At 45.3% G+C, this 22,630-nt stretch overlaps 1 protein-coding gene across 3 annotated transcripts; it reads left to right on the plus strand.

The window, feature by feature from the left end:
- The first annotated feature begins 7,506 nt into the window (after window positions 1-7,506).
- Window positions 7,507-22,260, plus strand: pomgnt1 (protein O-linked mannose N-acetylglucosaminyltransferase 1 (beta 1,2-)). Of its 3 annotated transcripts, none has more exons than XM_079740285.1 (22): window positions 7,507-7,561; window positions 7,807-8,044; window positions 8,187-8,307; window positions 8,454-8,569; window positions 8,909-8,974; window positions 9,068-9,181; window positions 9,728-9,845; window positions 9,924-10,022; window positions 11,159-11,286; window positions 11,649-11,719; window positions 12,135-12,210; window positions 12,762-12,845; window positions 13,013-13,054; window positions 13,594-13,652; window positions 16,671-16,743; window positions 17,958-18,086; window positions 19,274-19,399; window positions 19,523-19,587; window positions 19,716-19,760; window positions 20,003-20,138; window positions 20,412-20,521; window positions 20,890-22,260. In XM_079740285.1, exons 2-22 carry the CDS (start codon window positions 7,925-7,927, stop codon window positions 20,966-20,968), a joined length of 1,977 nt encoding a protein of 658 aa, XP_079596411.1. In that variant the 5' UTR covers window positions 7,507-7,561; window positions 7,807-7,924; the 3' UTR covers window positions 20,969-22,260. The 3 variants fall into 3 exon arrangements, with proteins under 3 accessions (XP_079596411.1, XP_079596412.1, XP_079596413.1); XM_079740286.1 differs by having other exon boundaries at window positions 11,165-11,286; XM_079740287.1 differs by having other exon boundaries at window positions 8,187-8,289.
- Window positions 22,261-22,630: the final 370 nt, after the last annotated feature.

Here is a 22,630-nt window from a genome sequence, read left to right on the forward strand (position 1 = left end):
CACCTCTCCTCACCTCTCTTCCTCCCCTCAAATCTTCTCTCACTCTAAACCTCTCCTCGGCGCCTCTCCTCCACAATTGACAGACATTTGGGAGTGCAGGGTTGAGGGTGGCTAGATTAGTCTAAGAGTCTGAGCGCAGACGAGACACACAAACAGGATTTAGCGTGTTGTCGCGCGGTACCGCCGCCCTGCCTGGGATCACACGGGCCTGGTGATGAGCCCGAGGTATAACATGCTTATGGCAGATCCAGCCCAGGTTTACACACACAGGAGAAGTGCCGAGTACACCAACTGAACACGGCGGCGTTTGTCAGCGGCAGGCGTGCAGAAGTTGAGGATGCTGGCGTCTTGAAATGAGTCAACAATGAGGCAAGGCTTTACCTCTGAACTGTGCATAAACCTCTTAATGCACATTATGGACTTTTCACAGTTCCTAGATGATTAACGCTCTCAAGTCCAGTTTTGCTTTCCTCTATTTTTTATATTTTTTTATTTCTACATACGGTGCATTTTTCTCGCCTGACAATTATACCGAACATCCCTTCCTTGCAAAAAATGTAAAAAAATATGCACTAGCACTAATTTTTAAGCACAGGAATCACCCTTCTGGTTTCTGCTGAAGGGAGATTTGGTGGCAGAGACTGTGCTGGTTCCAGACATTCCAGCCTCATACCATTCTGGCTGGGCTTATCCTAAGCTTGTTAGTATGTATGATGCAGGGAATGATAGGGACCGCTGCATTACCATAACGCAGCTGAATTAACTATGATCTTCCTCAGTGCTGGAAGGGCCGACCGAAGTTTTTGCAATATGCTGCGCAGGATATTGTGATAACATGCTATAATAAATGTTTATAATCTACTTACCGGAAGGGTCAGGGTTCAATCATTTTCTAGGCCTATTAATACTCTCAAAGATTAATAAGGAACTGCAAGCGCACAGGAAATATGCATAGTTCACCAGAAATAATCAAGAGATCACATGAAGGTCTAGGTATCGATTTATCCCACACAGCAGTAATCTCAGGGGAATAAAATGTTTATTTGTTATTTTTAAATAGTTAATTGGAGTTTGATAGCGTTAATTGGAGTTGTTTTAAATTGAAGCCTTTAATCCAATTACAACACAATGTATTGTCTATATTCTCATCTACTGAAACCTATTATTTTTATTTTTCTCTATTTTCAGATTGAGAGAAGCCTACTGCTAAACAGTGACTGTGATCATGTTCAGTCCCTGAACCCTGGGCTCTATCCGCTGAGGTGTTTGTCTGTTGTTGGTCCGCGTGAAGGCGCTACACGGCCCGCGTCACGCTGACATTGATCTGGGAGGTATTAGGAGGAGAAGTCCTAACGACATGGTAGCATTATATTGGTTTCCCGCTTTGATGAACGTAATTTGGTGTCACGAAGGACAGCGAGGCATGAATAAAGCAGTGTCAGTCAATCCGTCTCTCTCACCCATCATTCCCACCATTTTCTCTTAGCTCTTCTAAGACGCATATCTCCCCTTCTCTCACTTCCCCTCTCGCTCTCTTTCTCTCTCTCTCTCTCTCTCTCTGTCACTTCTTTATGTTACTCTCTCTCTCTCTCCCGTGCTCTCTGTGTCTCTTCCTCTCTGTGTTGACACATATACATATCACATACTGGGATTAGCATGGCATTGACTGTAACAAACCTCTCTTTTGAAGCAAAAAAAACCTCCCCGTTCTACAGTGGAGGTGCCCAGCCAGAAAATAGCATACTTAGACAACAATGGCGTGGTAAGTACCTTAGAAGGATCAGCGCTAGCCGAGTGAAACACATTACAAAACAATGGCTGACTGACTGTCTGCCTGCTCGGCCTGCCTGAATGCCTGGCTCTCTGGCAGAGCCACGGGCTGCCACTTGCAGCAATGCTATTTGACAGAGACGAGAGAAAGTATGAGACACACACACACACGCACGCACACCGCTCACACACACACACACACGCACACACACACACATACACACACAAACACGCACAAACACACACATACGCACAAACACACACATACACATACATACACACACACACACACACACCCCTCCCCACACACACACACACACGCACACACACATACACACACACACACACACCCCCACACACATACACATATGCACACACACTCACACACATACACATACGCACAAACACACACATACACATACATACACACACACACCCACCCCCCCCCATACACACACACACACACACACACACACCCAAACACACACACACACACACACACACACACACATACACACACACACACACCCAAACACACACACACCATCTCTTTCTCATCGCAGTAAACACAGTGAATGACTCTAATCCTTCTCAGCCCGTATCTCCGGTGATTCCCTTAACCAAGGCCCATGACGTGTGATTCTGTTCTACAAACATAGCAACAACAATGGGGCCCCACTCAGGCAGGGTGACAGCAAAATAAAGACCGGAGGAACAGCCAGTGGAATTTGACTTCAGCAGCGGACGGCGTTTCACCTGAACGTGGCTCAGACTGGTTAGCTGCTTCTCGCTGTTTTCTTTTTACCAAATGTGTATATACCGCCAACAATTTCCCGCCCTCTTAAAATAACCCAGAAGAAAATGAAGCTGTAAAAAATATAACATTATTTTTAAACCCATAACAAATTAAAACGTACAATCCTAATTAAAAATTGGACAAATGAAATGACTGTCGACTTATGCTAAAATAACATATGGAATATCCAGCCATTTTTAATCTTAATATCGTGCATTGAACATGACACATTTATATTCCAATGTTTTGATAGGATCTAAATCAGGAAGTCGATTTATTCCGGTTTTATTACTGGGCCAATAATGAGTAAAGATAAATGGCAGTTAAAAGAGAAAGGCCGCAGTGAGGTTGGGGGGGGGGAAGGGTACTAATGATATATTGGAGGATGTTGGAGCATCCTGTGGAAATCTGGCAGAAATCCTAATGTCGCTCCTGTCCCCCTTTTAATGCAAACCAAATGAGACAGTACTGTAATAAGGAGCTTCCCAGAATTAGTTTCCGTTTGCAGAAAATTGGTCGAAAAAAAACCATAGCGCTTTTATCTATGAATTTCACTCCACAGAATAAGCAAAAAAAAAAAGGCAGACCCTCCTCCGACATTATTTGGATGACGTTCCATCAGTAGCAGCAGCAAGAAATAACATTGTGCAAATTCTATGCATGTTAATGATAAATAGGAATCCACCTGCTCACAGATAAAATGAGTTTAATTTCCCCCCCCCCCCCCTCCTCCCGCCCACACTCATGTGCCTGCCTGGCCTTTTAGAAATTACTTATGCACAGCTATTATTAAAATAGGGTCACAGCAAATGAGAAAGAGCCGCTATCTCTGGAGAGACTAGCTGGCTTTAGACCGCTGCAGCTGCCAAGACGCTCCGCTTCTCACAGTCAGCGTTTCTCCTATAAAACACACACACACACACACACACACACACACACACACACACACACACACACACACACACACACCCACCTTACCTATGCTCTCTGAGATTCGTGCAGTGGCAGCAGCCCTGACCCTGTGTTTACTAAATTAACCCAAATCTTTTCGGAGCTGTACAGTGTAATAGAATTTGTAAGCTTTGTAAGATGTGTCTGAGGGCGCTTGAAACTTTCCGAAAGGCATTTTTGTGTCCCAGGCGTAATGTTGTGATTGGAAGTTCCTGCAGACGGACAATGCTTGGCGTCGTGTTCCCAGAGTGGCAAAGGATGAGTGTCACAGCTGTGGGCTGAATCCTTGGTAAATACTCGGTGGGAGTACAGCAACTACAATATTTTTGCACGCATCGACGAAAGTAGGAAAATAAAATAAAATAAAAAAGCTATGAGGAACAAGTTATAGGTGCTTGAAAGGAGGAGAGAGAGAGAGAGAGGCAGAGAGAGAGAGAGAGAGAGAGAGAGAGAGAGAGAGAGAGAGACAGACAGACAGATGGAGAGAGGGATTTGGTTATTCTCTGCTTTTATCTCTCTGGCCTTCAACAGCTTCACTCATCATGCAACCTTTTTTCCTACAAAGTGAAGGGTGTCAAAGCATCCCCAGTCTCTCTCTCTGACCCCATAACATACACATTAAACACACTGAAATCTATTTATATAATCCAGAATATAGTTAAAAATAATACAATATTATTAACTTGTGTAAATAGTTAAAAGACTATGGATGCCTTCCCTGCCATGGGGCGGGTATGCTTAGTCTTTTAGAATCAAAAATCTTTACTCATATTTTATGTGTGTGTGTGTGTGTGTGTGTGTGTGTGCATGTCTATGTGTATGTTTGTGTTGTTATGTGTGTGCATAACATTACGGGCGTGCATGTGTGTGTGGTTCCATACCATACTTTGACGAGCAATTTGCCACTGTATTCCAAATCAGAGTCCGTCCACGCTGGGACAACTGGATCAATGTTCACACAGATTATGACATCTGTCCGGAGAGATGCCCATTCTCCCCCACGATGACAGGTTTTCTCAGTCAAGGAGTGAATTAAGTATCGGACTGTCATAATGTCACTGTGTAATGTTTCCCTCATATTATACTATAGAAGTTTGCCATAACGATTGGAGACACATTGATTACTGTTATTAGTGCGTATAGCCCCCGGGGCTGTTATTACCACACACTCGCTGTTCCCCTCCCCGAATCGCCTCCCTGTTTCAGAAACATTATATTAGCAGCATTGCTGTTTAATACTACACCACACTATAAGGGACAATGTCATGTTTATAGAAACAAAAGATTTGTAGCCATTGTTTACAAAGAAAGAAAACACACCAAACAAAACATATGTTTTAATTAACCTATAGCTAGGTTAATTTAATAGTTTACAGTCATACTCTGCCTTTAACTAAATAACTAATTAAATAAGCAACTAACTAATCCAACTAAAGGTCTTCATTCTGAAGAAACTATTGTCGGGAAGTACACAATTAGTATTATGTGTATGCACCTGCATGTGTGTACGAGTTTGTATGAAGTTTATAAGTATAGCTCAGCAAACGCCTATATAAACTACGCAGTGGAATAAATTGCCATGTGTCCTTGTTCAGAAAGTAACAATGATTGAGTTCTCTCAGCACCTCTTTCTCCCTGATGACGGTGATTCTCTGAGTCCTCAGAACACGCTGGCCTTGAGCCGGGGTCAGTATTGTCTATTTGGTGTTAATGGAGCTGGTCGATAGCAGAGTTGGACTGCTACTGCACGGACACACATCATCCTCTCTTTTTTTTGGGCAAATTTCTCTGTGAGAAATGTAGCAGCGATCTGAACTTTCAGGAACACATAGGCCTGTAGGTTAACTAAACAAAATACATGATGAGGTTAGACCCCTGGAAACAGTGAAATGTTTTCGTTCAGCATAATTCCATCATTCCTCTTTCCAGATGTTCTGTTGTATATTATTAACGGTAGCCTACAAATGCTGGGTGCGCTGTTCACCTTCAACCCTTAGGAATAGTTGAACATCAAATGATTGCGCTATACAAGGTGGCAATGTTGCAACAAAGACGTGAGTGACTGACACATTGGAATAATACAATATGTTTGACCGCATAGCAGTGGAGAACTGTAATTCAAAATCGCTTTCATTTTTGACACACACTAACACACATTGGCAAAGCCGGAATTTGCAGTTTCATCAGACTGGGCAAAGCGGTACGGCTGGCTGTAACCTTGGAGTGACGATCCGAGGGGCGGAGGTGACCATCCAGGTGACTCATGGAAATGTTTTCTTTTGGCTGACGCCTTCAACCCTGCCTCGACTCAAGCGAAACCAGCTTTCCGTAGCATGCTACAGACACGCGACAGAAAGACTAAATACGTTGTGCATGTGTGCATACGTGTCCATTGCCAAACTTGCGCAATAATATGCAAGGCTATACCACAGTAGCAACTTGTATTGAAAGGTTTTAGTCCCATTGTCTTCAGAAAAAATCAATGTAATTTGCAGTTGACTCAAGACAGCTTGAGCCCCAATACCAGGGGGTTGAGGAGAGAGTACGGAGGAGTAGAAATGGGTTTATTTTATCTGATTTCTCCAAGCGAATCCTGGCCCAATATCTCTCTGTTTTTACCATTTCATTAAGTTCAGTATGTTCTCCTAGATCTAGTCCTGAAGATGATGTTTACTTGTGATATAATCTTACCTTAGTTTATACCGAGGCTGGCCCAATAATACTGTGATACATTCCTTGAACCTTTTTGTGTTGTGTTTCGAAAGAGATTCTATAAAGATATAACACATATAGGCCTATGCTGTGAACTTGAATATTGCCTAATATAGGAGACTTGGGTCGATGGCCTTCTCAATGACGCCAGGAATCTGCTTCTGAATGGAGTCAGACTGCCCTCATGTGGAGGCTTTATGTAACAGCACAACGAAAAAACATCCAACGCTGACCCTAGCTTTGGATGGTCCCTGATTTTAGCAGCTATTAGGGCAACAGTTGATGTCTCATTTATATTTACTATGAGTAGTCTTATCATAAATAGGCTAGGAACATGTCTTACCATTTCCCCGTCTTACATTTTAATAAGTGTAGTAACTAATAAGTAATACGTTTGTTTTGTTTTTGTACTGTAAGTGTAGGCTATTAATATAGCCCAATAAGTGTATTCCTAAATAATGTTAAGTTAATTATTGTTTATATACAAAGATTATTGAGTGCTCAATAATCTTTGTAAACTAGTATGTCTATCGGTATGCTGAACTGCCAAGCTCACTTGTGTAGGTATAAGCAGGTTATAAAGACCATGGAAAGAATCCACAGTATAATATCCACAGTTGTTACCACTAACATGACTGCTGGCAAAATAAGTGACACTTGGTAGATGTTTGTCCTGGGGTATGATTCACGGCTTCACTGATCCAATACAGAATAAATTGCAAACTTCTGGTCGCATTCAGGCCCTCAACAACCTGGCCCCCCCTCACCTCCGGTCTCCTGGCCTCCACCCCGTCTCTGGCCCTCTCATCGCCCTCAGCCGGCCGACTATCTGCTCCGCCCCTTCAGCTCACTGCCATGGGTGGACTGCTCTTCACCCAGGATCTGGAACACTCACAACACACATCTGCAAACCAGACTCTGTCAATGCTTTTAACTCTCTTATCCCAAAACACATCCGTTCAAATTGGTCTAGCCTACTGAATTTGAGAAATGTTTTGGGACAAGAGAGTGTGATGGGGAGTGTTCCAGATTGGACCAATATTTTGTTTTATTTAACAAATCAACCCCTTTATGTCATACTATCTTATCTTAACATATCTACCTCTTTGAGGAAAGCTATGCTTTGAAATAAATTGTACATAAGTGTGCCATTCTCCAATTGGTGTCAAACATGCATATTATGAGGCAACGTGAGGGCCTGTAGGCCTGTACTGTTTTATTTGTGGCAATAAATAAAAGGAGGATGGCCCTTTAAGTGTGACGTCATATTTCGTCGCCGGAAACGTTCAGCATGTAGCGGGTTTGCAGCTGTCTTGTAGAAGAGATCCACTGGTAAACGGACCATAACACACAACACAACACATCTACAGAGAGGGCTGTAAATGTAGTCCTTATTCTGCTCGCAGTGCTCGCATAGCATTCATTTCAAAGCATCCATAAAAACCCGCTGCATCCTGTAGCTTCCACACCGCTGCCCTGGTGCTGTGTGCGGAGCCCTGCTCTGGGCTCCACTTATGGTCTGCTCGCTGTATTCGTAACGTTTTCGCCCGCCTCGGTGTTCCTATGTCTTCGTTTAGGTGACGATGTGACCGGAGCCTGCCGCTACATTGGGTTTTCTTGCGCTCCGGTGGAGAGGCTGTCGGCAGGTTCGAGTCTCCGGAGGGAACCGTGCGGCGGTCACTGCCGGTGGCCAGGATGGACGACTGGACCCCGAACCCCCGAGCGAAGCCCTTCATCCCCCGCCAGCAACGAAGCCTTTACTTAGCCTGGAAATACAAACTAACCAATAAGCGAGCGATCCGCCGCTTCTGTCAGGTAGGAGGGACATGCAGCAATCTCTGGAATCCTCCATCATGGTTCTCCAACTGTTGGTTCACGTTATGATGCACACATGTGTTGCTGATTTATATTTCCATAACCACACATTCTTAATCCTGCAATGTGTCTCCCTTTGCAGGCTGGTGCAGTCTTGTTTCTGCTCATCACTGTGATTGTCAACATCAAGCTGATTCTGGACACCAGAAGAGCAGCCAATGAGGAGGAGGCGGCGCTGGCGTATGGTGAGCAGCAGACGTTCAGTTAGTACCCCATGCAGATCATTCATCTCACTACACAGTCATGCTGCTTCTTCTGTGAGGGTTACCAAACGTCCCCTCATCTTAAGTGGTCCGCACACGGCCCTGGCCTTAGTGTGTGATGTTTGTTCGCTGGCCTGGTCTTTCAGAGGACGCGTTGCCAAACATGGAGACACCGCGCAGACCTGTTGGTGGACGCAAGCTCCTGGACATCGAGGTGTACTCCAGCCGCTCCAAGGTGTATGTGGCCGTGGACGGAACCACCGTGAGTACGACTGACTCCATCCGACTCGGTCGCAGAGTTTCAAGGTCTAGGCCCTTTTTTATTTCAGAAGCCAAAAAGGAATATTACAACATTACCGCACAAACTACTTTGCTGATGGCATCGGCTGTGTGTCAATAGGTGATGGTGCAAATGAGAAAAGTATAATACATGGTTCATATGTTGTTTAAAGGCCTTGTTAATGGATGAGTCCTGTCCCCCTCGTAGTGGATGCAGATCATTGATGAGGGCCCAAGCAACAGGGGGTCACTTTGGGGCGTGTTTGTCGGACCATAGTTCATACAACAAAGAGAGACAGAGGAACTCTGCCTCCTCTTCTAGGTGCTGGAGGACGACATGCGAGAGCAAGGAAGAGGCATCCACGTGATCGTTCTCAACCAGGCTACTGTAAGTGTCTCTGTCGAGTGTCCATGTGTGAGTATTATGGCCCAGGCGTTTTCAGAAGGCCCTATGAAGACATGATTTCTGTATGTGTCCCAGGGACATGTGATGGCCAAGAGGATATTTGACACCTACTCCCCCCATGAGGATGAAGCCATGATCCTCTTCCTCAACATGGTGACAAGAGGCCGAGTCCTCATCTTCACCATCAAGGTCTGCTATCCCCCTTATTTGTATTTATTTTCTATCAATTGGATTTGTTGATCCCTTTTTAAAAATGATGATATTTGTGTCATACCATACAGCTTATAATACATGAGCATTTGCACTTACAAAAACAGAATGGACAAATAGAATTTCACATAAAAGAGAACCCAACGTGTGGTCTGGACCCCAGGGCGGAACACATCCGTAGCACCACGGCTGTTCTGAGCTTCAGTGTGGGAGCTTAAGGTCTCACACGGTGCTCTCCACTCAGCCAGGCCGTGGGGGCTCTACATAGAAGGGATAGAAATCAGCTCTCACCAAAAAAAGAAAGTCAGGGTCTCTTTGCAATATTATTATTATAATCTGCTAATGACGTATTTTCCATGTCCAAATGTCGAGTCATTTTTTATTGATTATACAAAAGTATGTGTGTATACTCATACATTTATTTGGTAGAGATTGTTGCGTTTTACAGAATTTTGAGGCAAGCAAAAACAGAAACGTGTCTGTGTGTGTGTGTGTGTGTGTGTGTGTGTGTGTGTGTGTGCGAAGGACGAGGGCACGTTCCACCTGAAGGACTCTGCTAAGAACCTCCTGAAGAGCCTGGGGAGTGAGGTGTCTCTCAGCCTGAGCTGGAGGGACATGTGGACCCTGGTGGTGAAGAAAGGAGGTGAAGGGAGCCACTGTAGTGTGTGTGTGTGTTTTAGAATGCTTCAGTTGGTTTCATAGCCGCCGTGTGTGGGTCCAGGTCAGGTATACGGAGAGAAGCACTCCAAGTCTCCGGCCTTGTCCACCTGGGGCGACCCTGTGCTGCTGAAGACCGAGGTGCAGCTCACCGCCTCGGAAGGTACGTCTGAACACGTCCGTCTGCCTGGCTGTCTGTCTGTATGTGAGGTACCAGAGGATAGTTCATGCTAAAAGCAAGTTTGGTGACGTGCGTACATTAAGTGCGTTGGAGGGGCTGGCTATGCAGTCTAGGTGAACTCTGAACAAGACTACTTTGGTGTCTGGGCCAGCCATACACAACCAGCCAGTGTGTGGTTGACTGGTTGACTGTAGGGGTGGGAATCTCTAGGCACCTCACGATTCGAATCCGATTATGAGGTCGATGATTACATTCTAAAACGATTATTGATTATTGAAAAAAAAAATTTATGTACATTTCCATGCGTGATTTTAAAAATATATATACATCGGAGTTTGCTACTCAGAGTTTGCTAATCACTTCCTACTTTTGTGATGATCATTAAAGACATCAACAGATGAATTAACTTATATATTATTAGAGAAAAAGCTTTTGTCACAAATATGACTTTCTATGAACAATGCAATAATCAATGCAGCTTGCATTACAACACAATATGGAAGTATGTAAAAAATAGGTTTCAGTTTTCTTTTCTTTCTAATATTTCTTTTCTATGTCATTAAAGAAAAAGCTGCTCTTGAATTAGAAGGAGTTCTTGTGTCTGGCTGTGAGTTAGCGTGCCCGTATGCGTAGGCTGAATCGCAATTGTGTCAAGACAAATCAGATTGACCAATACACACTGAAGATAAATTAAATAATTTAAAAATTATCCCTCTCTGGCGAACAGAATGTTGCAGCAGGCAAACAAATAAAAAAAAAAAATATATATATATATATATATATATATATATATATATATATATATATATTTTTTTTTTTTTCTAATTCCGAGTATTAATTTATCTGCATCGAGACAGAATCGTTCGAGAAAGAATCGCGATACACTGAAGAATCGATTCTTTTTCCCACCCCTAGTTGACTGTGGTTGGCTGTGGTTGGCTGTGGTTGGCTGTGGTTGGCTGTGGTTGGCTGTGGTTGGCTGTGGTTGACTGTGGTTGACTGTGGTTGGCTGTGGTTGGCTGTGGTTGGCCGTGGTTGGCTGTGGTTCACTGTGGTTGACGGTGGTTCACCGTGGTTCACCGTGGTTCCCGTGCCCCCCCGTGCCCCCGTCCCCCCAGAGGCAGAGTGCCGCTGGGCCGACACGGAGCTGAACCGCCGCAGGAAGCTGTTCTGCAGTAAGGTGGAGGGCTACGGCAGCATCTGCAGCTGCAAGGACCCGGCGCCCATCGAGTTCACCCCCGACACCGTAAGCCTCCCGCGCTCTGCCGCTTCCTTCATTAGGGCGTTTCAGGACTGTTGTTGTTGTTGATAGAATAGTGGGGCCTTTTGAATCGATTTCGTAAGTCGTTGCTATGTTTGTGCGTTGGCAGAACAGGCTTCTTATAGAGCCTATATAGCCTTGTTTTCTTGTAGTATGTTTTCACTGTCTAGTACATCATGGATACAACTTGTGTTCATTATGTAGTAGTAAGTGATTGTTAATTTTTTTGTATTATCATATTGGGAGTCACATGAATAGCACACCTTGCAAGGTTGTGCATACACAGCTTGCTAGTGATGTCATTGCACAGTTTGGTGTGAGACCATTTCTTTCTTTCTGTTCTTCAGCTGCCCATCAACAATGTCTTCGATGTCCCGGTCGCAGTGATTGCTGGGAACAGACCCAACTATCTCTACAGGTAAGACTAGAGTAATATAATACAATCATTATTACTATATATAGACTTATAGACTAATTGGCTAATATACACTTTTCTTATGATCTGTAATCAAGCCAACTATGGTGGCGCATTAGGTAAGCTACATTGTTTGGGGTGAAACTATTCATTTTTAACGGATACTGATTACCTTCCACACACATGAAATGGTTGTAAATTCAACCCTTTTGGACGCAGGCTTGACCCCTCCATGTAATCCTTTGACACTATCCTGCCAATCACACAGAAATCCTTAGATATCAAAATCCCAGAATTTCAAAGGCTTTTCACACTCATTAATTTGTTTTGTTGCAACACAACCAGACTAACTTAACCTCAAACTTCTAGTTTGATATTATAGTTTAACTGTGCGATGGTTTCCTCCGAATTCTTCCAGAATGCTGCGATCTCTTCTGTCAGCTCATGGTGTCAATCCACAGATGATCACCGTCTTCATCGATGGATATTATGAAGTAATCCTCCATACTGTATTCCTCATCTTTTTTCTGTGCAAGGCTTAGATGGACATTATATATATGCATTTCTTTCTTTCTTTAATATGTATATATCTCAGAAGTGGGCAGTGACTTTTGACGTGATGCCTGCTGAAGATGCCCATTCTGATTTCTGAACACTTATGAACAATAATTAACAATGGGAATGTGTCACACCCTCAGCACACCCAGATCAACAACTCTTTTAAATCGACCATTCCAGATTCTGTTCAATGTCATCTAATTTTCAAATAGCATACGTGATAAAAAGCGCTGTGTGTGGATATACTGGTGGGTGAAACTAGTCCTGGGAGATGTGTAACTCGGCAGAGGCACTAGGGGGCGTTGTTGTGCTGTGCTACGTGGTTACAACCTGAACAGGGTCATATGATAAATGGGTCTTCACATTTTATCTTTTAAAACTATGACTTTCTCTTTTTATATTTAATAAACTGGTAATATTTGCTTGAAATGACCTCAACCACAGCAGAGAAGCTTCTGGGAGCCTCGTTAAAGTGTGTGTGTCTCAGGAGCCCATGGATGTGGTGGAGCTGTTTGGCCTGAAGGGAGTCCAGCACACGCCCATCAGCATCAAGAACGCCAGAGTGTCCCAGGTATGATGCACACACGTTTAACCCAAGGCTGTTGTGCTTCCATTCCATTTTGTTTAGGCTTTTATTTTGAACACTTTTGTCATCAAATTTATCCACTTTTGTAAATTGCTTTGAGATCGTCTCCGAAATGACATCAGAGTAACCCTTTTTTTGGTGTGACAACACAGCACTACAAGGCAAGCCTGACTGCTACCTTCAACCTGCACCCGGTGAGTAGTGCACGAGAGGATAGTCACCACATTGACTACCAACATGTTGGAGGTGCTTACTTATTACCGTGATTTCATAAGTGAGATGTTTAGCCATAGGGGCTTCTCCTAATTTTTGCATCTGTCGACATTATTTCATCTCTATTATCCCCGGTGGCTTTGCTCTATTCCCTACTGGGTTACCCTTTACAACAAGATGATTTAACAGGAATTAACATTAGGTCATGCAGTATTAGATTGTTAATAAACTGTTAGTTAGTTAACTAATGGATTTATGCAGTCTAATGTTTATAAATGGTGTTCATGTTATTTTATAAGGTATTTTTACATTATTAGGGGGTTGGGGTTAACTGTATTAAATAATGTGGTTATGTTTACTAAGGAATTCATTTATACATTAGTAAACAATTGCTAGACCATAGTTATTGAACTCTGAGTTCGAGCATGTTAATGCATTCGATTATGCTAATTCATGGTTCATTAATGTAAAGTGTTTCTAATCTACAATAGCGTATTAATCCTCTGTTTGGTCCAATCAGGACGTGAGCTTTGCCATCGTCCTTGAAGAGGACCTGGACATCTCCATCGACTTCTTCAGGTAGGCTGCTCATACACAACACTGCTGCTCTCATACTGACGCAGGCACAGCTTACTTGATAAGCTGTTTCCAAGAGACAAGTTTCATTAGATGCTTTTCACATTAAGGGCCCTATTTTAACGGTCTGAAACGCAAGTGAGAAGCGCCAAGCTCAAGTAGCTTTGTGGGCGGTTCTATGGCGAAAATGGCTCTTGCGCCTGGCGCAAATCTAAAAAGGGTTGGTCTGAAGTAGCCTAATTACCCGTAGGTGTGGTTTGGGCGTAACGTGCAAATCAATGAGAGTGCCAGCTCCCATCCCCTTTAAGAACCATGAGCGCATTTGAATCTGACAAGTTGATATTTTGACAGCGGTCTGCAGTCTCTAATGAGACAGATGCACATGAATTTCAAACTTCAAATGGCTCAGTTTATGCCCAAATAATATGGCCTAATTAACACATGGAATAAGGTTTTCTTCCACAACTTCAGAAATACTGAGTCCTCAAATTATTTCAGTAAAGAAAACTTGCTGAAATTGATATGCGGTAACTGTGGTTCTATTTAATGATATCCCCAGTACATTATAAACAGCGTTTCTTATCAGTATTGTATGCATTATCGTTATCGACTTGTGTTCCTAATATGCATGTGTCTCCCCGTTAATATACATTGCCATGGACTGTATTATGCGTTACGTGTTTAGTTTGCGTGTGTTTAAACAGATGGACGCACACACGCGCGCCCGCATTCATTAATTATTTTACACATACACACACGCGCGCCCGCATTCATTCATTCTTTTTAACACTCACTCGCGGTAAAACAATGTTTTCTCACGATCAAATACTCACCAATCCTAAAAGTTATGGGCATGTACACGATGTCTGTGTCAAGAAAATATGTGTTTGCTGTACGCTGTTTGCAGATGCATTGATTTTAAAGTACAACTTATTACCACTGTATCAGCTGTTCTTTCCCAAATAATTTACCAAGAATGTGTGGCTAGGTAGATGAGAGAAGCAAAGTGTATGCGCAAGGTGCACAAGCAACATTATGCATGCGCCCTTAAAATAGCATCTGAACAACGCGCCACTGACTTTGAATCAGGTACTTCCTGGTTTGTGGCACAAGTGGTTTCTGAAACTGCAAAATAGCACCAGGGAACGTTTGCACCAGAACACGCCTCCTCCTTTCGCCGAACCGCCCCTTGGGGCGCAAGATCATTCCCTAATTTACCGACGCGTGGCGCAGGAGGGAAAAGAACGCTCTGCGCCAGTTGCAAACTAGCAACGACACATGCACCACTGAGAAAGTCAATTGCGCCGGATGCAAGATAGGGCCCTAAAGGTATCATAGGTCATTTGGCTGTTCCCAAGAGACAAGTTTCATCGGGTGCTTTTCACATTAAAGGCATTCTAGGACATTTGTTTAAGAGCCAAAATGGGAAAAATCATTTAGAGTTTTCTTTCTTCTGAGCCCTCCTAAAATGCACGTGTCGCGGGTACGACCGTGTTATCGAGCACACGGCACTTCTGCATGCGTCAGCGTCCCCGCAACAATATGGGTTAGGCAGCCCTAATGAATTTTGATTGGTTCTGCAAGGCACGTTGCCATGCGGCACTCGCCTAAATAGATGTTTCATATGTCTTCTTTATAGTCATTTTCTCTGCAGTCAGTGTTTTTAACCTGAACAGATTGACTTGAGCTAAGTTAAGTTGTAGTTAAATATTCAGGCATCATTTCAGAATGACATTCACTGTCCACCAACAGACGAGTACCCTGCTCCCATCTCCGAGGCGGTTGAGCTTGATGCTCAGTGAGACCAGAAGTACATGAACCTGCATGTGTTTGTAGAGTCACCACCAGATGGCAGTATCTCTGCAGGGATCGCAGTGGACCGCAGCCTCCTGGAAACCTGTTGTCTTTTGTTTCGCGGCCATCGCTTTGAAATGTATTTGCAGCCCCTCGGTGTGCCAAGCCCCCATCCCTCTTATAAACATCAACATTAAAAAGCACAGAAGCACTGCCAGCTGTCACCTGACTCATTCTGGAGGCCTTTTACCTCAGTAAACATTCTCTGTGAAATTCGTTTTTTGGCATTTCATTTTAGTACACAGCGAAAGACCAAAGCTTGACCCGTGAAGAGAAGGGCTTGCCTGATATACATCTTTTTAATGTTCACCGCTGCGGACAGCTTTTTTAATGCAGGAGAGTTCCCTTTTAACTAAAACGTTGGGATGTTGTGTTTTTGCCCTAACAAATATACCCAGATACCCATCTGAAGCCCGCGCAGTGACCCGTCCATGCACACACAAACACACACAATTGTTTATTGGGATATTATGAATATGTGCTGATGAAAATGTTTGTGTTGTGAAACGTATACTTTTGATGAATAATTTATCTTAGATGGTTAAATCTTTTCAAAGAAGTGCATAAATCATAGACTGCCATATAGACTGTAGCAAAAAGATTTTATAATATTGTTTTAAAGACCTGCTCATTGCATGTCATCTCTCAACGGTTTACCTTTTGCTTTCGTAAGTGACTCGTACCTGGCTCAAGAATCAGCTGAACCTGCTCTGAAAGGCTCTATAAAAGCATGATAACACCAATAACAGAACTTGCATGAACTCCAATCATGCATGAAGAACAGAAAAAAATATATTTAGGGCATGAGTGAAGTGGCGGTGTTGGTGTTCCTCTCGGGGGTTAACAGAGAGCTGTAGAGCGGAGCGCTGCAGAGGGAACACCTCCGGCCCTGTTAGCAGCCCTGCTGCACCGTGTCAAGAGATGAGCCAGCAGCAGGTCTCACTCTGATGGTTCATTGTGTCTGCATCGCCAGCGATGAATCAGATCTAGAACCACACATGAAAGTGTCCATAATGTGATTTTAAAAATAAATAATTGATAACGTCTGATTTGTGCTGTACAGTGCACATTTGTGCACAACACATCTCTGTCATATGATAAATACTTGTTAATAAAATGTCTCCCGTTTGCAGCTCTGTGTCTGAACACTGTTTTATCTCTCTGTAGTTTTCTGAGCCAGACGGTTCATCTGCTGAACGAGGACGACAGCCTGTACTGTATCTCTGCCTGGAACGACCAGGTGAGGAGGGGACAGGACACAAGCTCCCCTACTGTAATGAAGAAAACAAAAGCATCTTTACATTTCTTATTTCATCTTTATTTATTCATGTGACCTGACACCTTCACCTTCTTTATTTACTCTTGTTCTACTGGCGAAGCAGAGAAAGTGGGAGGGATCTATGCTGGTACCAATATGCAAAACAAGTATCCAGTTTTCTGCGTACTTTTCCTGATACTTTAGCCGCTATAGTGGCAGTAATTGTACACCGCGTTGTGTTCTCCACAAAGCTGTACGAGGGTGGAACCGGCACTAAGGAGTGTCCTCCCTCTGCCCCCGGACCCGGGAAGGTCCCGGGTCAACGTCCCCCCGATGGGGTTCCCCTCTGAAACAGGAGCCCTGCTGACTGCTGGCGTCCTGGCCCCTTCTGGACCCACCGTATACCGCTCCCATGTCATCGCTAGAATGTAGAAGTACATCCCTCAACATGTAGAGCCCCGCCCCGGATGGTGCAGTGGGAATAAATAATACAAATGATATTTATAGCGGTTAGCAGTTCGTAATATTTGGAGAAAATACATTTGAGTGGAAGGTTAAGAAGGTTGACCCTTTGACGAGGGCTCATCTACACCTCCTTCCTTTGAATGTTAGGGTTGGCTATTGCGAAGACAATGGGTTTTATTCGGAATCTTTTCCTCTTCTTTTTATCCCCCGGCCCTATCCTATTAATCTTTGTCGTCTCGTCCCTACTTTTCCCTCCTCCACCACTTCAAATGACTTCAGAGGCGATCTGAGCTGTTGATCATCCGTTGTGTCCTCCATGCAGCAGCTTCTGGTTCTGACCAGGGCTGCTCGATTATGGAAAAAATCATAATCACGATTATTTTGGCCAATATTGAAATCACGATTGTTCAAACTGTTATTTTTTGAGTTTGAAAACATGATGTATTTATTCAGCGTGTCTCTCTCAAAAACACTTTGGATCTGAGAACTTTGAAATTTCGCCTTAAAAAAATACACAAAATGGTCCAAAAGAAAATGTTCAAATGTAAAATAATGTGCAGATATGTATCCAGCTGTTCTAAAAAACATAATAAAAAAAAGAAGAATAATCGTATACTAGATTATGTTAATTTTGTGTTAAAGTTTGACTCTAAAATCGAAATGGAGATCAAAATCCGATTAATCGGCCAGCCTGGTTCTGACCCCCCTGGTGTCCGTGTGGGGGTCTGCAGGGCTACGAGCACACGGCGGAGGACCCAGCGCTGCTCTACAGGGTGGAGAGTATGCCAGGCCTGGGCTGGGTGCTGAAGAAGAGCCTCTACAAGGACGAGCTGGAGCCAAAGTGGCCCACCCCTGAGAAGGTAGGCCCCCCCGTCAGGGACAGCTCATCCTACCGCCTCCACGCAGAGGTTTGTCTGGGCTTCTGTCAACGGCTGCTGGATTCTTAGCCGGACGTCAACACTTTAAAACGACTGAATGGACGGCTGAATGTTTTGGGTAACAGTTTTAGGTTTGTGAAGATGGTGGAACCATTGACGCAGTCTTTCACAATACTCATTCGAGTAGTACTCCTCTATATTAGAAAATAGCAGCGTTTTACAGTTCTCCTTTCATTGGATGGTGGCATTTCCAGCACACATTTGAAAGAAGCAGACATTACATTCCCTGAGTGTGATCGGACAGTTATGCAGCAGGTTTTGAACAAAGGCAGTAAACGATATTCTAAATGGGCGGTTTTCAGAGAGGTGTACAGTGTTACGATGTGTTGGGTCATCAAACGTGTTCCGTATCGCTGTAATTAAGTGCTCCGTTACCTGGAGCCCAGGGGAACAATCCGACCGTGTACTATCCCACCCCAGCAGTCGCCGGCTATTTTTATCTTTTGTACTTTTCCAAGTTCCATATCGCGTTCTTCAGGTGCTGACGTGAGCGCTGTGATGATAGAAATGCTCTAGATATCAGCCAGCTATAAGCTAGGGAATGTTGTTATAAATTAAAAGTGTCGCAGCAGAACTGAAATTAGTCGACCATATCAGAAATAATAAAACCAAATCCGCAAAGGCTCACACTCTGCATTTACATTCAATACAAGGTCCTCGCTGTCTAGATGAGCTGTCACCTGCTCAGCATTTGAAAACGATACAAGCTGCCTTTGGGGTAAAAAGAATGAGGTAAAAGCTCAGCACTGAGCAGGATGTGCACATCTCTCTCTCTCTCTCAACGAGGCAACAGACATGAGTGCTCCAGACAGGAACGGTAACAGAGGCGCGTCAAGCTGTGGTTATTGGTTTGCATTTGCCGCCAGCCATGATGGTGTGGGTGGGTGTGGACTCTACCAGAGAGCGTCACACATCCGTACCGTACCAAAAGTCCTGTGCTAGAGGCCGACCGATAGAGGTGATTAATTAAACACTTGTGGTATCCCGGCGTTATCGTACATTTCAACTTAATAATCAATGGATCCATAAGGGCCTGTGTTTGTGCCCCCCCCAGCTGTGGGACATGTGGATGCTACGACTGTATAAGGGCCTGTGTTTGTGCCCCCCAGCTGTGGGACTGGGACATGTGGATGCGGATGCCGGAGCAGAGGAAAGGCCGGGAGTGCGTCATCCCCGACGTGTCGCGCTCGTACCACTTCGGCATCATCGGCCTGAACATGAACGGATACTTTCACGTAATGACTGCCTAGGAACACACTATATATTGTATATGTATTGCCCCCCCCCCCCCCCCCCATTGGCCCCGTGGTTCCCTGACCTGCTGACCCACCTGTTGCTCCGCCTTCTTCGTTTTGCAGGAGGTTTATTTCAAGAAACACAAGTTCAACACGGTACCCAACGTTCAGCTGAAGGACGTTGAAGGGTGAGTGTGTATCTGTACTCTTGGGTTCGGGGTTCGACCTTTACACATCGCTCTTTATAACTGTGTCCTGAGAGGTTGTTGTGGAGTCGTTGGAGGCTAATGCTTTCCTGTGTTCTTCGTTTGTTCAGCTTGAAGCAGGACGCGTATGAAGTGGAGATCCAGAGTCTGCTGAAGTAAGCCTTTCAAATGCAGATCATCCCAACACTAACTCTAGTCTGTGCTGTAGCCTCATGTATCAGTTTTGTTTTGTTTTCAGTGCCAAAAAATAGAAAATAGACTAATATATGATCAATTGACTGAAATAATGAAGTGAATAGTGTTTGAACCAGGATATTAGGTCCATCCTAACCTTTGCCTGTCTCGACTGTAGCAGATAGAAAACTGTCTCTAAGTGGATCTCTGCGTGTTCCCCCAGCGAGGCAGAAGTGCTGGACCACAGCAGGAACCCGTGTGAGGACGCCTTCGTCCCCGACACCGAGGGGAAGACCTACATCATGTACATCAAGATGGACACGGAGACGGACACGGACACCTGGACGGAGCTCGCCAAGGTAGGCCCGCCACCTCACCGCAGGACGCCACAAAGACAGGGAGCCAAGAGCAGGAAGTCACTGCAGCGTTTCCTCCCCTTTGTTTTACCTCTTTCTGTGGCCAATATCAACGCAAAGAAAAACGGCTAAACATTTTAACATCGGACGATTAACCAACAATTATAAACAGACGTGCTGGAGTTTCTACCCCTCAAAGGGAGTCATCAGTGGGTGAGTAAAGAGGTGAGGTGTCTGGGACCTGAGGGCTGATGACCCTGCTGCCTTCTCCCTCAGTGCCTCCACGTGTGGGACCTGGACGTGCGGGGAAACCACCGCGGCCTGTGGCGTCTCTTCAGGAAGAGGAACCACGTGCTTGTGGTCGCCTTCCCCGTCTCCCCGTACTCGTAAGCAGCGCCGGCGGGCACAACGCTGAAAACCCATTAAATGGCAATGTCTGTCCAAGATCCTCGACAAGAGCTAAAGTCCCTCTGTCTCTCTCTCTCCCTCTCCCTCTGTCTCTGGCTCTGTCTCTCTCGCTGTCTCTGTCTGTCTGTCTGTCTGTCTGTCTGTCTGTCTGTCTGTCTGTCTGTCTGTCTGTCTGTCTGTCTGTCTGTCTGTCTGTCTCGCTGTCTGTCTCGCTGTCTGTCTCGCTGTCTGTCTGTCTGTCTGTCTGTCTGTCTGTCTCGCTGTCTCTCTCACTGTCTCTCTCGCTGTCTCTGCCTGTCTGTCTGTCTGTCTGTCTGTCTGTCCGTCCGTCCGTCTGTCTGTCTAGTGTCCAGAAGCCAGCGGGCATCACTCCCCTCCACCTAGAGCCTCCGCCCAAAGAAGAGGGAGCGGCCGTGGAGCAGTAAGACCATCCCCCCGCCCTGCCCAGACCCACGCACGCAGCGCTCCACCGCGGGGCCCCCAGCGCTCCACCGAGGGGCCCCCAGCCTTTACCAACACAGGCCTTAACAACTTATCCAACCCACCTGCTCAGAGCATCACGCCCGGCTCCTCCCGCTCCAGAAGGGTCCCTGCGTGGCTCTGCACGACCCTTCGCTGCCTCCAGGGGGCCGGTGGGGCTCCTCTGACACCCGGTGGACGCCTCGACCAGCGCTCTGGTCTGATGGTCTAACCCCCCGAGGTCATGGTGGGGGGGGTCGACCGCCGCCCGCCCCCTCTCCCCCACCGCTCGGTCCACACCAGGGGGCTGTGGGGGCTGGGCGTAGCGGCCGGGAGGCGTGCGCCCGCGAAAGGGAGTCGGTTCACATTTCTGGGACTTCTGAGGGCGTCGGCGAGGGTGGGGCGTGGCGTGGCAGGCAGCGCACCCTTCTGCCATCGACTGATGGGCGGGAAAGGGCAGAGGAGAGGACACACAGCCTCAGAGGCCGACCGGGGCCCCCCACCTCTCGCTCCACCCCCCCCGTGTGACGCGCTGTCCTGCGAGTGATTTCCTGCCGTTATTTTAAACGTTTTCTTCCCCCTGTCTCTGTGGACCGCGGCGCGTTGAGTCCAGCCTGTACATACGGTTTAAATTATCTCTATTTATTTTACTGGTACCTATCCATATCTACTTCTTTTTTTATTGACTACTTGGGATCCGTACATTTTTAAAGAACGTTTACAGAAATGAAATAATGTATAGACATGCAGATATATTTTTCATAGGGGGGGGGGTGGGGAGATTAAACATGACACAGATTGTCATTTTGCGGTTCAACAGATTTCCCAGCGCATGGCGTTTGCAGTGTTGGTGCCGGGTTGGTACGGCCTCGTGGGCCAGACCATTCAGAGAGCAGGAGAGGGTGACCCTGTTCTGGGCGGGAGGCTCTGACACACGGGGGGGTTCTGGCCGTGGTACCGCCCATGTTTCCTTTGTTCCTAAGACAACGCTTTGACTTGTTCTTTTTGTTCCTCATATCTATTCTGTGAAGTTGCCTTGCTTAAATGATGACAAAAGAACCGAACACGACAAGTTGGATTCGGTATTAAACGACCGATTAGGACGTTGAATTGAATATTGAAGCTGAGGATGATTGTCAGAAAAAAAATACAAACAAGTCCAGACACTTTCAAAGCCAACAATTTGGCTCAGCTTTCTACATGGCCTATTTCTGCACAAAGGATATAGGCCGGCTGTTCAGGAATGGGAAGGCATTGTTATGGGTGGAGGGGCTGGGTGGGGGGGGGAGATGATAACAGCCAATCAGGACAGAGAGGCTGAACATGAGCAGCGCTAGATAATCTGGTGTGATAATGGCTCCTGTGGTTCTGCTCTCTCCACCTCACGTGCGTGGATTCCGTTCAGAGAGCTGGTTCAGCCTCCGTCGTCTCCAGCCCGTCTGAAATTACTTCACAAACCGTCATCTAACTCCACACGTCTCCACTGTCACGCGACTGATTGGATTGACTGAATTTCTTCATATTATGTTTATTTCTATTATTTTGAGGAGCGTTAAGATCATGTTTTAACTTCCCTCGGTGCGCAACACTGTTCAGAATACGGTGGGTTGGTACGACATTATGTTAAT

The sequence above is a fragment of the Pollachius pollachius genome (assembly GCF_949987615.1).
Source record: "Pollachius pollachius genome assembly, chromosome: 7".
Classification (NCBI taxonomy): Eukaryota; Metazoa; Chordata; class Actinopteri; order Gadiformes; family Gadidae; genus Pollachius; species Pollachius pollachius.